Source organism: Adiantum capillus-veneris, chromosome 18 (genome assembly GCF_014529385.1).
Source record: "Adiantum capillus-veneris isolate H3 chromosome 18, ASM1452938v2, whole genome shotgun sequence".
NCBI classification, from domain to species: Eukaryota; Viridiplantae; Streptophyta; class Polypodiopsida; order Polypodiales; family Pteridaceae; genus Adiantum; species Adiantum capillus-veneris.
In genome coordinates this window covers 66,584,891-66,601,431 of record NC_140948.1, presented here as the reverse complement: position 1 = coordinate 66,601,431, position 16,541 = coordinate 66,584,891, and the positions used below count along the sequence as shown (strand labels likewise).

Genomic DNA, 16,541 nt, shown 5'->3' with positions numbered 1-16,541 from the left:
CTCTCAGCACCTCCAAACGACGCAGGCTGTGGTCTGGGGGGCGCTTGGTTGTAAAAGGCCTCTATATCTCCCGGCCCAGACCTTTTTAGGTTATGTGGAGAAGTGACGAGGGAGTCGTTGAACAGCTCATGGCCCGGACCTGGATGGTTATTTGCGGGGGGAGTGCTCATCGGCGGCTTTATGTTTCTATGTCTTGTAACATGCATATGTGAGCATTCGTGTTGCATTGTGATGTGCCAACCATTGAATATTCCTTATTAGATGAGATACTCGTGGGAAACCAACGGGTCAGGATATCAAGAGCTCCAATTTGGAATGAGACTCCTTATTGGATGAGATACTTCTAGGAAACCAATGACCCAGGATATCAAGAGCTCCTAATCCGGAATGAGACTCCTTATTAGATGAGATCCTTCTGGGAAGCCAACGACCCAGGAAATCAAGAGTTCTGATTTGGAATGAGAAAACTGATTGTCCCTCCAATTGTCCCTCGGAATGTCTCTCGAAATTTTTTGAGCTAACTTGAGTTGTTTTGCAGATATGCTGTAATCGTGGACAATTACTTTCTTTCAAGAAGGGGGGATGTCACAAATTGCTTACGTGTCAAGACACTGAAGAACGGAGCCAACCCACAGATCCCAGCCGAGAAGCCCAAACCCTAAGATGCAGCATCAAGACACAAATTGCTGACGTGTCAAGACACTGAAGAACGGAGCAAACCCACAGATCCCGGTCGAGAAGCCCAAACCCTAAGACGCAGCATCAATAGAAGAAGGAGAGGCAAAAGAAGTTCCCACCAACTTATAGGACCCCGTTCGATGGGGCCCAAGTAACCTAAAGATATTAAAATAAAGCAGGACCAGCACTTGCACACACAAGCTCATTTGCATAGAAGCTGATGATGTGGCAGCAGTACGGATTTCCGGATTTCGTGCTGACATGATGACGTGGCAGACTGTACTGATAGTCCCGGATTTTGCGTTGACAGGCTATACAGATTTTCAAAAATTGCGTTGATAGCTTTTGAGCGCCAGCTTTTGGACCAGTTGCTTTTGAGTTTGAACCTTTTCATGGCCAAGGGCCTTTAAATATGAGCGAAGGGCTCATTCTCTGGCATGCTTCGTGGATTAGGTGCAAAGTTTGGAGTACCGGCGTTGTACTGAGTTCAAGCAATATAAAGAAATACTAAACAGGGTGCCAACCTTTGGGGCCAGTGCTCTCTTGGGGTGGAACTTCACTACTCCCCGTCTCGTGTCGCCTTATCTCTTTTAGTTCAGTTGTTATTTGAAGTGTTAAAAGTCTGTTTTTTTTTTTCTGTTGGCACGTGGTGCCAGTCTCGTGACACTTGGCTCGGAACTCTCTCTCTCTCTCTCTCAGTTCAGTGATCTTGCTGTTTTTGTTTGTGTGTTGCTAGTGATTATCGCTTGGAGTGTCCAAGTCTGTAACAAACCTTATCAAAGTCCAACCAGATTGGAATCGAGGTGATTAGAGGCCAGTTCTTGCCTTCATTGTATCCTCCGTTGCCTATTCTAACATATTGAGCATCCAGCTCATAGTGTGAAGGAAGTATGCCAGTGGCCATACCGTGTAATCCTTCGTTCATAATCATTATTCATCATTCCTCATCATCGTACATTCATTCTCAATCCATTCTTCAATCAAGTTCAAAAAGTTGAAAAGGATGTCAAACTAGGTAAGACAATCAAAACAGATCCAAAAAAGTTTAGTCATAATTAAACAAGATGAAACAACATCGAAAAAGTATTTTCAAACAATATTCTCAATCAAACCTCAAACAAATGATTCTTCTTGTTGTATATGAGTGGATCTCTATCTCCTATGCTCCCAAATGCTACTAAATCCATCTTCCTCCATCTTGCTATCTAATATTTGCAAAACAAATAACAAAAGCATCAAAGAACATTAATTATGCACAGAGTGAAATATTTTGCAAAAGCCCTAATTTATTGCCGAGAACAACCCTAATTTTTCACAATTTCCAAGCTTTTATGTGGAGTTTGGACTCTATTCAACTTTAGAGTTAATGTTCTTTCTATGAAGAATCAAGATGCTTTTGTAAAGGATGATCCCAATTCATGTATTGTGTGCAGTGTGCAATCGTGTGTAAGCCTTAAGACTGAAGAATCATTGAGCGTGCAATCGTGTGTAAGCCTTAAGACTGAAGAATCATTGCAAAGCATGCCTAAATAGGATTCTACTTGGACTAATGGGTGTGTATGGCTCTCTACTAACATATAGGGTAAATCCAACCTAATTTAAGCATATTTTAAGCTTACATTTCCGCCCCCCGGTTCCCGTTCCGTTTTTTCGAGGGGGCCCCGTTCCCGTTCCATGTAACTTTGATATGATCATGGTTGGGTCTGCCAACATCTGAGCAAATCTCTCCTGGGATACTTGGTGGTGGCGAATCTAGATCGCTTGGAACTGTATGTGATGGAGCCTCAGAGCTTTGTATCCTAGAGCTCGAGGGCGTCCCCTAGCTTTGATCGTCTAAGCTTGCTGTAGGGTGACCCCTCTTTGTGTTTGTGTGACAGGGTGGCAGTAGGGTTATGGTCCTTGGAAGAAGTTTGTGAGCTGTGACTGTCTGCCATCCACAGGCGCGTGCGCCTGTGGGTGGTCCTTGGAAGAAGTTTGTAAGCTGTGATTGTCTGCCACCTAGAGGTGCACGCGCATGCACACGTAGAGAGAGAGAGAGAGAGAGAGAGAGAGAGAGAGAGAGAGAGAGAGAGAGAGAGAGAGAGGAGGAAGAAGAAGAAACACAGTACTGGATCTTTAGATTTTCTTCAAGTTTTTTTGTAACTTAGTTTGAAAAGTTCTGCAGCTTATGATATGCGAAAAAATAGGTGCGATTATGTGTTCATGTGAAGGTTGTAAATTATGTTGTCGTGGGTCTGAATTTTGCCGATTTTATGTTGCAGCATGGTTTATTGAAGTAGCCGAAAGAACAGCTTCTCTTATTGCAAAGTGGCAAGGAGTTGGCTTTACACATGGTGTTTTAAACACAGATAACATGAGCGTTCTTGGTTTGACTATTGATTATGGTCCCTTTGGGTTTTTGGATGCATTTGATCCAAAGTTCACACCTAATACTACGGATTTACCAGGGAGAAGGTATTGTTTCGCAAATCAGCCAGATATTGGGCTGTGGAATCTCATGCAGCTTGCAACCACACTAAAAGAAGCCGAACTTATTTCTGAAGAAGAAAGTGAAGTTGGACTCAACAGGTTATCATCTGCAATGCTTTGTTGCATCTTCTTTGTCAAGCTTAAAGCTGCATCCATCTCTTAAAATACCCCTTTCCCTGAGGAAAATGGATAGAAAGGTGTTGCTACTACAAATTCTAATCCTGTGAAGCAGTTGGCGCCAAAATTCATATTTCGATGGAGCTGATTGATTTCTGCTTGCGTTTGTGCAGGTATGGAGAAAAATTCATGGAAGAGTATAAGCAGCTGATGAGCAGGAAGCTTGGGCTGAAGGAGTACAATCGTGACCTCATTAACAAGCTTTTAAGTAACATGGCTTTTGATAAAGTTGATTACACAAACTGCTTTCGCGCTTTGGGCAATGTGAAGTCATCGCAAGATGTTAGTGATGAGGATCTTTTAAAGCCTATAAAAGGTGTACTATTGGAGACCAGCAAAGAGCGCAAAAAAGCTTGGATTGACTGGATGAAACTTTATATTGAGCAGGTGTTTTTTCTTGTTCTTATTTTCTTCAATAAAAAAAAGGGAAAACTACTCAAATTTCAAAAATTCTACAAGTACTCTTGTATCAATTTTGAATGGATCGCTGCAAATTTTTGCATAGTTCAGTCTTTTTGACAAGCGAGATCTATCTTTAAGTGTCTTACATATATAAATTCTTGTCAATGAGCTCAGCCATTTCAGCTTGAGAGCCGACAATATCACAATACCATCCAAATTGTAGTTCTACCATCTTCAGTTGAGGGAGAACTAATCTTTTTATGAAGAGTTGCAAAAAGGAAAGTGTTTGGAGAGGTTTGTGAAAAATAAGGGGTATTGGGGAATTATGGAAAAATTGAAGGGCATTTTGGGAAGTTTTGGCTAAATATGAGGGATATTTTGGGAATTTTTGAAATTTGAGGGTTTTTTTTGGAATTTCCCAAATTTCAGGGTACTTTGGTAATTTTTCTTTTAAAAATATTTGCAATGCTATCAGCAGTCTGAAGAGATGGCTGAACTTTTCCAGTACAATAGTTCCAATCAGTGTCCGCATTCAGTTCTTATGATTTAACTTGTTTTACACTATACAAATTAGTCCTTTTTGGGAATGCAGCTGCGCAATGAAGGCTTGGTGGATGAGGACAGAAAGGCAAGTATGGACTCAGTCAACCCGAAGTATATTTTACGCAATTATCTATGCCAAACTGCTATTGATGCAGCTGAACAAGGGGACTACAGTGAAGTTAATCGCTTATTGAAAGTGATGAAGAATCCTTACAGTGAACAACCAGAGATGGAGAAGTATGTAAGGCTTCCACCAGCATGGGCGTATCGCCCTGGAGTCTGCATGCTGTCGTGCTCATCTTGAAGAGGCAGTATGCTTTTCTTGCAGGCATTATGATCTTTGGTGTACATCAAGGCTGCCACTTTAGTTGAATGATAGTTGATTGCACGGGGCGGTACGATGCTGATGCATTTTGTAGTAGCAATTGCAATGTGGCCACTGTCTGTAATTTGATGGAGATGGGTCAAAAGAAGCTCATTCATGCTCTTGGATGTTGCTGTTGTCTGTAATTTGATGGAGCTTTATCAGATGGGTCAAAAGAGCTCATTCATGCTCTTGGATATTAAATAATAATCATCATTAGCAGGTCACCTTTACACTGCATGACCTGTGTATTCTAGATAAGAACATGCCCGCCTCTGCTGGCATGCTCAGCAGATGTGTTTGTAAAGAGCCTCTATATGAAGTGATGAGGAGCAGTAATCCGGAGTCTTTGAAGCTCCGATAGTTGAAGGTGAGAGTTGTAATGTACAGCGATAGATGATCTGAGTCATTTTCTTATAGTGGAAGGTGGGATTTGTAAGGGACAGAAATGTCAGTATTTGGTTGACCCTTGGATACATGTATTTCCACTTTCTGGCAGCTTCCTGTTGAGCAAGGATGCTTTGTATTGTCCACATATTTTGCAAGCCTCCTGTTTACACCCCAGCCACATGACCAATTTGTGCTGTGAGTTTTTGTGTTAATGAGCTTGGATAATGTATGAGGTTAGGCTTTGAGAAGCCTGTTGAAATTGTTTAGAAGTGTTTGCATTCAGGTTTTTATCAAGGATGCTTTTGTTATGGTAGCTTATCGACACATAGAGGGAGTCTTAAAGTTGTCATGGAATGCATAGCTACTTGCACCAGATGATGCCTTGGAGATCTTGATGGGGGGAGAGAATCGCAAAATTTGTGATAAGACACTCTCACTGTAAGAGTTCCCCATTATTCGTTTCAAATCATGATGTTCAGGCAAAAGATAATTCAAATTATGCGTGAGTAGTGGCCTAATTTTACCTTTCACTAGATCAATGTGTGCATGTAGGCCTGAGCACGCTTAAGATTAGAGTGTATAAGATTGAGATTACCTATCAACCATTCTCTCTATCTAGGTGGGATTGATTATAGACCAAGGAGAAGTGAGTTGGAGAGTTGCCTACAATTTATAGCATTGCTCGTCCATTTACATTGAACCACCTTATCAACTCACCTCATCTTGTTTGCCTAAAAATTTTCCCACTTTTGATGAGTCTTTCCATGCTATAGCAAATCATTGATTCATGAAAAAGGCCATGGCTTATTAGAGCATCAAATCCGTTTGCTCCAATGATGTGAAGGGAGGTTGTTGGGGCCTCAAACACTCTGTCCTCCACACAAGTCATCTATGAGTTTTCGCCTCTCACACACACCATACTTCCTGTCCACCAATTATTACATTTCTCCATGATTGACATCTATCTTACCTACATGCAATCAACTATGTCAATTGTTAGTGTTCATGACCCCGCACCCAACCCCCACTATCCTTGCTCACAAGTTGCCCGTGCTCCCAAATTTTCCTTCTCATCCCCTAGGGTTGTGTCTATTGTTTTGTCTAAAGTGAAGCAACCTTGGCCATGTCTTGTAGGTAATCACATGTATTGGTGCACCTCTGCCCTAGACATGATAGATATGAAAATTGGATTTCCCCTTGAAATGAATGGCCAATCACGTTGAGCCTTATGTTTTTTAATCTTTGTTCACTCGTAGAGAAAACATAATCCCATAAAAAACCCATAAATTGTAGTATGATTATATTTAGGCTTTGTACGCTACTCTTTTACCTCACTATGGGATTGTAGCCATAGCGAAAATTCTATCAGGCTAATCACACCACTAGCTCCTTCATCAATTTCCCCTTACTTTTTTGCCTTCTATGTAAGAAAAAAACTTATACATAAGCTCATTTTTTGTTAAAGTGAACTATCTATTAGTACTAGTCCCCGAATTAAAATTGCGAGGGTTTTCATGTTCACAAAATAACTTGTTCATAATCATGTTACCTTTATAATTAACGAGAAGAGTCCAATGTACGTCCTGCAATCTCTTTGCTTCACCTTGAAAAATGTGAACTTGAAAGTGGCCGATACACAAAATCATGTGTGAAGGCAGCAACAAAAAATCTTGCTAACTAAAGGAGAATGTTTAGATAACCCTAGTTGAACCAATTAAGCATCAACAAGCTCAATCTCTCTTCATAAGGTTAGATATTCCTTGCTAGATAAGTGGGCAATGAGAGACTCAATTCAAGTTATCCATTCATGAAGCTCTCTTCATTAAGGTTAGATATTCCTTGCCAGATATGTGGGCAGTGAAACTCAATTCAAGTTATCCATTATGAAGCCCTCTTGGCTCCAATATATTTTTTGATAACTTTATTACTTGAAGTTGTAGTTCATTTAGATATTACACAAGGAACACCAAGCAAATGAAGCAAAATTATTCTTTGTTGCAAATTTGAGCTTTGAGTATTTGGTCACTAATCTCACAATCAAAGTGCTCATTTAAGTTGTGAAAGGTATGTTCTACTTTCCTCTTTGGGGGTTAAAACTATTGTCGTCGTTTTGCTAAAGAGGTTAGGCATTAACAAGAGACTCCCTTGTCAAGACCTCCTACACACACACACACACACACACACACACACACACACACACACACACACACACACACACACACACACACACACACACACACACACACACACACACACACACAAATCAATTAAAAAAAAGTGTATATAGATTAATTGAGCTAGTTCCATACATGGAAAAAAAGAGAGGAAAAGGGTGCCTAATGAAGAATACCTTTTGGAGATTAGTGAAGCCAATGTGTGAAATGTAAAATGTAGCAGCAAGACATCTTCCTCCCTCAACCAAGCACAATACTAAGATCCACATATCAAAGATATTAAAAAAAGCAATTGTAACATCGAAATCTACAAAGAAGTAGAGGACCTAGCTAACTTACTCATAGGTTGAAGACCCTCATGGGTCCGCCTTATAATATGTACGTGTAGCACATGAGATCATCACAAATAAATTTTAAATTACATTAAAGTTTCATATTTAACTTACAGGAGGGGTTCTTGGTATCGTTTTTTCTTTGAAAATTTTGAAAGACTATGGATACCAAGGGATGATACACAATGAACATGTTTATAATGTGAAAATATCCATTATTGGTGGTAAACACCCAGGATTAAAGATCTTATCTTTTTATTGAAGCACAAATGAAGAGAATAAAGTTTTAATTATAGCCAAAGCATTGCTTGTGTGACCATTGTAGTTTAGCTAGATCTACATACACAAGTTGACAACCTAAAGTAAGAGAGATGCACAATAGAAAAAGAGGAAGAGAGATCTTAGAAGAATGGAAGCTCAAAGAGAGGGAAGCCATAAAATCTCATGTTGACTCTTCTCTACCTTTTGAAATCACACACATACACACACATGCATGCACATACATCTATGTGTGCTCTTTACACTAGGCCTACTACTACAGAACCTCTCTCAACAAGTGCGCACACAGATGGGTAAAATAAAAACCCCCGCACATCTATGGCCTTATAATGCACACACTTTTACAATGTCAACATATACATGCTAGAAAAGAGTAGTTATGAATTCAAAGTAGAAAGGAACAAGTAGACAAGCCAAATACACGCACATGGATAGTGAGGAGGAAGGTTAAGAGGGAAGATGATCAAGAGAGACGCCATAACCAAAAAATCCAAGCTTTTTTCTTCTCCCAAAGTTGTGTCCATAAGTTAGAAATTACCTTTTATACCTAAGGTTTCTAATTGTAATGTTTAGGCATCCAAGAGCTAGAGAACACCTTATTAAAATTTCTAATAGCCTAAGCTTGTGATTTGGAAATGCTTAACATAATCTACAACTCTTCAAGAGCCCATTTACATGCATTAAAAAAATACTAAAATAGATATATTCTCACCTAGGGACTTTATAAACCACTTTTGCAACTCCCATCTCGATTTTAACTTTCAATCCAATGTGATAGCTCAATCTTTGTAGGGCATTGTAGGCACTGCACAATTATCCCGTCCTAAAGAGGCCCACATTCAAAAAAAGGTTGCATAAGGCCATAACTATTATGTTGAATGTGCATATGAATGCCAATAAAAGTAAATAAATTTTCCTCAGTAGTTGTGTTGATGGTTATTGTTTGGTTGTTTTTTCCATTTTTCCATGGTGGTTGTCGATGGGGAGATGCATGAGATTTGTGCTATGGAGAGATTGTGGCTTCAATAGGTTGGAATAGATAAAAATATAGGTGTATCATTGAGCCCAAACTATTGTCTTCATAACCTCAATAACGTAAGTGAAGAAATGTAGTGGAAAAACTGTCCAGTATACGTGCACGAGGATCTTATATATACCTTGCCTTTTGAAAAGGAGATTTGGAATAATAAGTTACATATGGATAAGACATATTGTGGATGATAGGGAGAAAAAAAGTGGTGGTTGCAAGAAATAATTGTTCATCAAAAGGGTTTTATGGTTAGGCCCCCATTCCTATAGAATATCCCTTGGAATTGTGTCTTTGTAATTGCTTGGATACTGAGGTTGACGATGTGTTCAATAGCTTAGCAATGAGTTGAAAACTGAGTGTTAACCTCATGTAGTCTGTTGCAAGGTGAGTGCATGGGTGGAAAGAAAAACGGGTATCTAATGCATATGTCCACCAATAATGGAGCATCTCATTGCATACACAAAAATGCATTATAAACAATATGCTATACAAGGAGAGAATATTTATGGGCACTTCTCAAAGTAGGTGTGGATATCAAAAGCATTTGAACAAGGATTTATAAAATGTCACCCCTTTAAGACGGGTCTACAATTCAAGCTTATGTTCTCTCATCCCATTGTGCACTTGCCCGGGGCAGACACTCATCAAGAGCTCCCTATATCACACGTTGTTGGGAAACAAACAAATTGGAACACCTCTATAGTGATGCCATCCAAGAGCGTTGAAAGAGCACTACAACAACACCAAAATCTTTGGAAAATCCCTTTGAAACACCACAAGTCCAACAAGAGTAGTCCCCTTGGGAATTTACGACCGTCTTTAGTGGCCGTCGCCCACCTAAGAGACTATGTCACATAGGAGCAAAACCCTGCGAAAGCATGGATTTATAGCACATGCCGACCAATGCATATGAAGACAAGGGCCTCCCCTTTCACCATTGAAAATCACAAACCCACAACTTCAACATCAATTCCACAATTCATACATACATGCCCTCCGAATCTGTCTGCACATAATTTGCCACTAGGCTGCCATAGCCATAACCCTACAGAGAACTAGTCATAACCTGAAGAGCACAACTCTGATTGGGGCACTTTAAAGCTTGAGATGAAGCTTGAATAAGGAATGGCGAGAAAGATGAATATGACCAAATTTGAATCTACACACTGCTACATGAAAAATTGATACGAAGAGAGAGCTGTCCTTGTACGACTACGCGTAGAGAAGGCAAGGCGAGGGCAAAAAACTGCATCAGAAAGCATAGAGAAGCCCAAACGACCACAAACCTGCCCATTTTTGATCTTTGGCTGATCTTTTTTAAGTTTGTACATGAGTTTAAGTTATATACAAGTCTCACTTCAAAAAACTCACTCACGGGCACTCACTAGACTAACGACTTGCAGTGCATGTACATGTGATTGCCAAAGAAAGCTAAAAGCCCCACAAAAAGAAAGCGCACACACCATTTTGACATCGGGCGTCATGTCCGTATGTACAAATTTACGAGAAACGGGCTTCTCAAAATGCGCGCAACATAGTTTGCCAACCCCCGAGTCTGCTAGAGCATTCATGCTCAGCAGTAGCATAACAATCTTGCCCACCTGGATCAAAAGCCCATACAACATAAGCCCAAAATTCATGAAGAAACAGCATCCATATCAATTCTCTCACTCCCAATATCAAAGCATAAACCATATGTAGAATCCAAATCCTCTTTAGGCATAAAGCACTCTCAGTTGATACTACACAGAGAAACTCTTTCATTACTATAGCATGAAATGAAGCCTTAAACATCTCATCCAAAAAGTCTTTAACTTTTACCTCAGCCATTTTTATATCCTCATGCATATCCATCTCATTCCCCCCATGCTTCATTAAGCCTCTATCCAATTCAACCATATCATGCTTGATAGATAAGCCATCTTCCATATATACCTTTAGGTCCTTAAGAAGAGGATCAAGCAAGGTAGCATCAGCCATATTCACATGAAGTATAAAAAGAGAATCTCCATCATTTTTGACATAATCTAATCTCTCAATATTCTCTTCATCATCAGTTAAGGCACTGCTACCCACATCATCATACAAATCATCAAGTTTCTCATTGATAGACTCTTCATCAACAACACAGGTAGTATACTTAGTTGCTTCATCACCCTTTTGCATACAATCATCCAAAGTATATACTTGATTCTCCTTGACCTCCATCCTATGATCGATGACTACCTCATCTACAAGAGAAGAATTTACAGCAACAACATTGGTATCAGAGACATATTCCTCCTCATTGTAACATATATGAGAAGGATTAGCCATGTGACTTGGACATTCAAAATGATCATCTCCTTGCATATGAAACTCATTCATGACCATGGTAGCCTTCTTGCCTACATCCACCTTACTAGCATCATCATCTTTGACATGAAGGTTCACATCAAATTGCTTAAGCAACAAAGATGTCATACATTGAGCATTCTTCTTGATCTCATTATGTATATGACATTCTTCTTTCGCATGCTCAAGAGAATGAGAAACATGGAAGTCTTCATTGCATACATTTTCCATATTTATATCTAAAATATTAGATACATTTGGCTTCACATCTTCTTGCAATCGAAGCTGCTTCACTCTCTCTAGCTTCCATTCCTTATGCTTTGCAATCCGTGCTGCATCTTCAAATGTAAGTGGCCTTTTAAGCTCAACGTTTAACTTCAAATCAACCCTCAAACTTTGCATAAACATACACTTTTTAAGCATAAGAGGAGGAGCATCACTTCTCAAAGAAACACACCATCTTGTCCACAAAGCATTGAACTCCTTGACAAAGGCATCTACACTTTGACCATCACCCTGCACAAGTTCTTCAATGGAGTGCCATACATCAGTTGGATCCTCTACCTTACTAAAACTCTCAAGAAAAGCCTTCTTGACCTCATGATAAGTCATCACTTGTGAAGGTTGAGATGATTTCCACCAAGACTCATACTCATCATACCATGACCTTGCATCTTCTTTCAAGCAAAAGAACAAAATCTTGAGCATAATCATTGGATCTTCCTTATTTGCAATCAAACAACAAAACTCCATATTCTCAATGAATGCATCAACATCCTCACCTACATGACCATAGAACCTTGGAAAATTTGTCATCATAGCCATCAAATCTATCAACTGAAGGACACTTGAAGAAGATCCTCGGTGGCGGGCACCAAAACACTATTGGGAAACAAACAAATTGGAACACCTCTATAGTGATGCCACCCAAGAGCGTTCAAAGAGCACTACAACAACACCAAAATCTTTGGAAAATCCCTTTGAAACACCACAAGTCCAACAAGAGTAGTCCCCTTGGGAATTTACTGGCCGTCTTTATTGGCCGTCGCCCACCCAAGAGACTATGTCACATAGGAGCAAAACCCTGCCAAAGCATGGATTTACAACACACGCCGACCAATGCATATGAAGACAAGGGCCTCCCCTTTCACCATTGAAAATCACAAACCCACAACTTCAACATCAATTCCACAATTCATACATACATGCCCTCCTAATCTGTCTGCACACAATTTGCCACTCGGTTAGCATAGCCATAACCCTACAGAGAACTAGTCATAACCTGAAGAGCACAACTCCGATTGGGGCACTGTAAGGCTTGAGATGAAGCTTGAAAAATGAATGGCGAGAAAGATGAAGATGACCAAATTTAAATCTACATGTTGCTACATGCAAAATTGATACGAACAGAGAGCTGTCCTGGTACGACTACGCGTAGAGAAGGCAAGGCGAGGGCAAAAAACTACATGAGAAAGCATAGAGAAGCCCAAACGACCACAAACCTGCCCATTTCTGATCTTTGGCTGAACTTTTTAAAGTTTTTACATGAGTTTAAGTTATATACAAGTCTCACTTCAAAAAACTCACTCACGGGCACTTACAGCAGCTCGACAACTGTCACTAGACTAGCGACTTGCAGTGCATGTACATGTGCTTGCTAAAGCAAGCTAAAAACCCCACAAAAACAAAGTGCACACACCATTTTTACATCGGGCGTCATGTCCGTATGTACAAATTTACCAGAAACGAGGTTCTCAAAATGCGCGCAACAACGTGTTCAAAAAATTATAAATAATACCCCACCAATACATATGTATTTACGCTATGGGCCTACTTAAGAAACCTCCAGTCCTTTCAAATGTATACATCAAAGTATACATTTTTTTACATTAATAATCCTCTCCTATTAACTCACGTGATATGATACACATTTTGAAAATTGACCGCCCCAGTCCACTTGTGTGTGAGTGTTGGACTATATGCCCCTCTACCAATCACATAAACTATGATTCTTATCCTCACCTAGTTATGGTATTCTAGTTATGAATTTACTAGAGAGACTTATTTGTGACTAGGAGCACAATACATAGTTTATGGTAGAATACCTTATGCAAGATAAGGGGTTGATTGAGCATATTTATTTTGAATCCACTACGAGGGGACTACGAGGAGCAAGAGTGAAAACCCCAAAAATAAATATTTAATTGAATTATGCGAGCAACTGCAAGGCAAGAGGTAATGGAGGCCGTGGTTTAAGAGCAGTTTGCACTAGAACATGTAGAGAAGCAGAGATGGAGAAGTGGGGGAAGGGGCGAGAGATGGATAGCCCAAGCAACAACAAGGTAGGCCACAAATTTCATGGCCTTGCAATCCTCAACCTCATAGAGATTGAGTCACGTAGGTAGAGTTTCATGCAGGTTATGGTATGGCATGACGTGGAAGAGGAAAACCAATAGATAGACCAAATGCAATTTCCAGTTCATAGCCGATAACAAAATCCTCATCTTGGTCAGCCCATACCTTGTGGTTGATGATCCCCATCCTTGAGGAGTTCCCCATATGCATGCCAAGATCGGCCCATATATGCCCATCTCTCTCTCTCTCTCTCTCTCTCTCTCTCTCTCTCTCTCTCTCTCTCTCTCTCTCTCTCTCTCTCTCTCTCAGAGGAGCTCCTAGGGGTTACCCATATGGCCCTGAAGACGGTTATTTTTTTGCATTCAAGAAAAGATCATGTATCGAAAGGAGGCATTGTGAACACCTTGGTACCCCATCGTGGTGCATCCTCTATTCAATCAGATGCATAGCGGATTCTTCAAACCGTCGCCACCTATTGCAGCTTCAATTCTTGCAGTACTCAAACCAATGGAGTCAACATCATAAAAATCCATTATAGGCTTCAATGGAGATTCAGATCTAGGAATCGATTTCTACAGAATACATGGTCCAACTCCATGAACAGGTAGGTGCATCTGCACCTACTTAGAATTTGAACATGATCGTATCAGTAGTCTTTTGGTTTTTCTGGTTATTCTGGCTTTTCTTTGAACTATTTTTTGCAATAACAGGGCTGACCTAATGAATTAAACACACCAAGTTATATGTATGAAATCTTCAATTTTTTGCATAAAGAACATTTTATGATTGCTGAGGCAGTATTGTGGATTCAGAGATTTTAATACCGGTTGTAGGATGGTATTATTGCAGATTCACGATGGTATATATATCTTAATGGTTTTTTAATAAAAAAGGAGCTTTGCTTGCAACCTGAGGATGGTTTAAAATTCATAACACCTTAAAATGGCGTGACATAGATTAACAAAATTAAGATCGTTAATACGTAGCACAATTTTTTCTATTGTTGAAAGCTGACCTGGCTGTGATGAAGTTATCTGAATAATTTGATGAAGATAAGGTAGGTGCAGAACTTTACAAGTTTACCTTTAGATCTATACTTGATGGATGATACTTGAGAAGAGTCTTCTTGAAATACGATGCAAGTGGATACACGGGATATGTGCTGGTTGTGTTATGGTAGCCTCAAACCTACTGTGTAGGGTCTCTTTGGGAGATGGCATATATTGTTTCTTTTGAAATTTCCCCAAAATACAAACAAGACTGCCAAAACTTGGGCAAACACCAATTATCGTATTGACTAATACTTGAAAAAAAAGGGTAACCCTCCTAAGAAAGGTCCCTACTGAGAAACCTTTGAAAATTTGTCCCTAATGGTTTTTGGGGATACTGTCTTACATGATTTTCTAATAATATATTATGTAATACAATTGTCTAAGTATGGTTCAATTATAAAGGGATTTTTCATACTTAAACACACACTCTTTTTTCCCTACTAGTCTTTGGTCGAACTAGTGCCATACTTAACAATTGGAATTATATAATATATTAAATAATAATTTAGCTACTCTAATTTATCCCGAATTCAATCAAACGATTTTTGTCAGGATATGGGTATTCATACCCTAAGAATTGGATTGGCAGCTCTATGGTATAATTATGCCCTAGGAATTGGAGCGCTTAATGTCTACGATTAATAGCTTGACTCACCTAATCCAAAGGGATGGGTTGGGGCTTTTGGCTCCTTAATTGGTCAAGTTGATACAACTTATAATATTACTAGCTTGATCCACCCAATCCAAAGGGACGGGTTGGGGCTCTCAGCTCCTAAATTGATCTAGTACCTACATGCTTACATATAATCCTTATACTGTAATCATTATCCACCCTCAAGCAGGTGTGGAATTTCAAGTGGTTTTTATCTTGCAGGATCGGAATATGGTATAGTAACCATGAGGACGACATAGTTCACAAAATTGAGGTGACACATCAACCAGAAGCATGAGATGACAGGTATGTAGTTTTCATAGTATCATACTCTCCTCCCGGGAGGACTCCTTTATCAAACAACAATTGGGTATTATCACATCTAAACCCTGCTCAACACAGTACAGATGGGTATTCACGCATCTAAACCATACTCTCCTCCTTGGAGGATCGGCGCACATCTAAACCCTTTTTAACACAGTACAAGTGAATGAGCTATAAACATGGTGGCCCGGGATTGGTCCACTTGGTAGACCATCCTCCACCAAGTGGATCTCTCCTCTGGGATGGGGGAGGGCCACACACACACACACACACACACACACACACACACACACACACACACACACACACACACACACACACACACACACACACACACACACACACACACACACACACATTATCACTTGGAATGTATTATATTAACTCGTACACACATACTTCTTGCCGTATTAAACCCTCGTCTACATATGACACCATGGGTATCCTGACCACACAACATAGTGGTACTATTTGATCTCCTTACCCACCACTGATTTCAATCTCGCACACGGATGCATGCTTACATCTTTCAGAGTGGCCTCTGGCAACACTATCATCTTTTGAGCAGGTCAAAGATGTGACCTAATAAACTCCTAGGCAAGCCTAACTTGGCCACACACACACACACACACACACACACACACACACACACACACACACACACACACACACACACACACACACACACACACACACACACACACACACACACACACACACACACACATATCTAGAGGACAAGGCCTCGACTAACCCTTGGCTGACTTCGTCCCTCTATAATACACACTTTCTTGCCTACTTTCCAGATGAGTATCGTGCATATAAGCCGGATCTAATTAGTCACCGGACCCTAGTTTTAGGGACTTGGTATATTAATACCTTGAAAATATATCCAAATAGGTTTGAATTAAAGGACACCACTCAAGAGTGTTTTTAGATCAAACTACTGCATATGATAGATACCATGAGCTATAAGATAGCCCTGA

General features: G+C 39.9%; 1 protein-coding gene across 1 annotated transcript in view; it reads left to right on the top strand.

Moving 5' to 3' along the window:
- LOC147435815 (selenoprotein O) overlaps positions 1-5,301 on the top strand; it is a 63,550-nt gene extending 58,249 nt beyond the window's left edge. Inside the window, exons 6-8 of the mRNA XM_086488737.1 lie at positions 2,940-3,246; positions 3,438-3,711; positions 4,319-5,301. Coding sequence (XP_086344863.1) covers positions 2,940-3,246; positions 3,438-3,711; positions 4,319-4,573 — 836 coding nt within the window. The 3' untranslated portion in view covers positions 4,574-5,301. The remainder of the gene's footprint in view (positions 1-2,939; positions 3,247-3,437; positions 3,712-4,318) is intronic.
- The last annotated feature ends 11,240 nt before the right edge of the window (positions 5,302-16,541 follow it).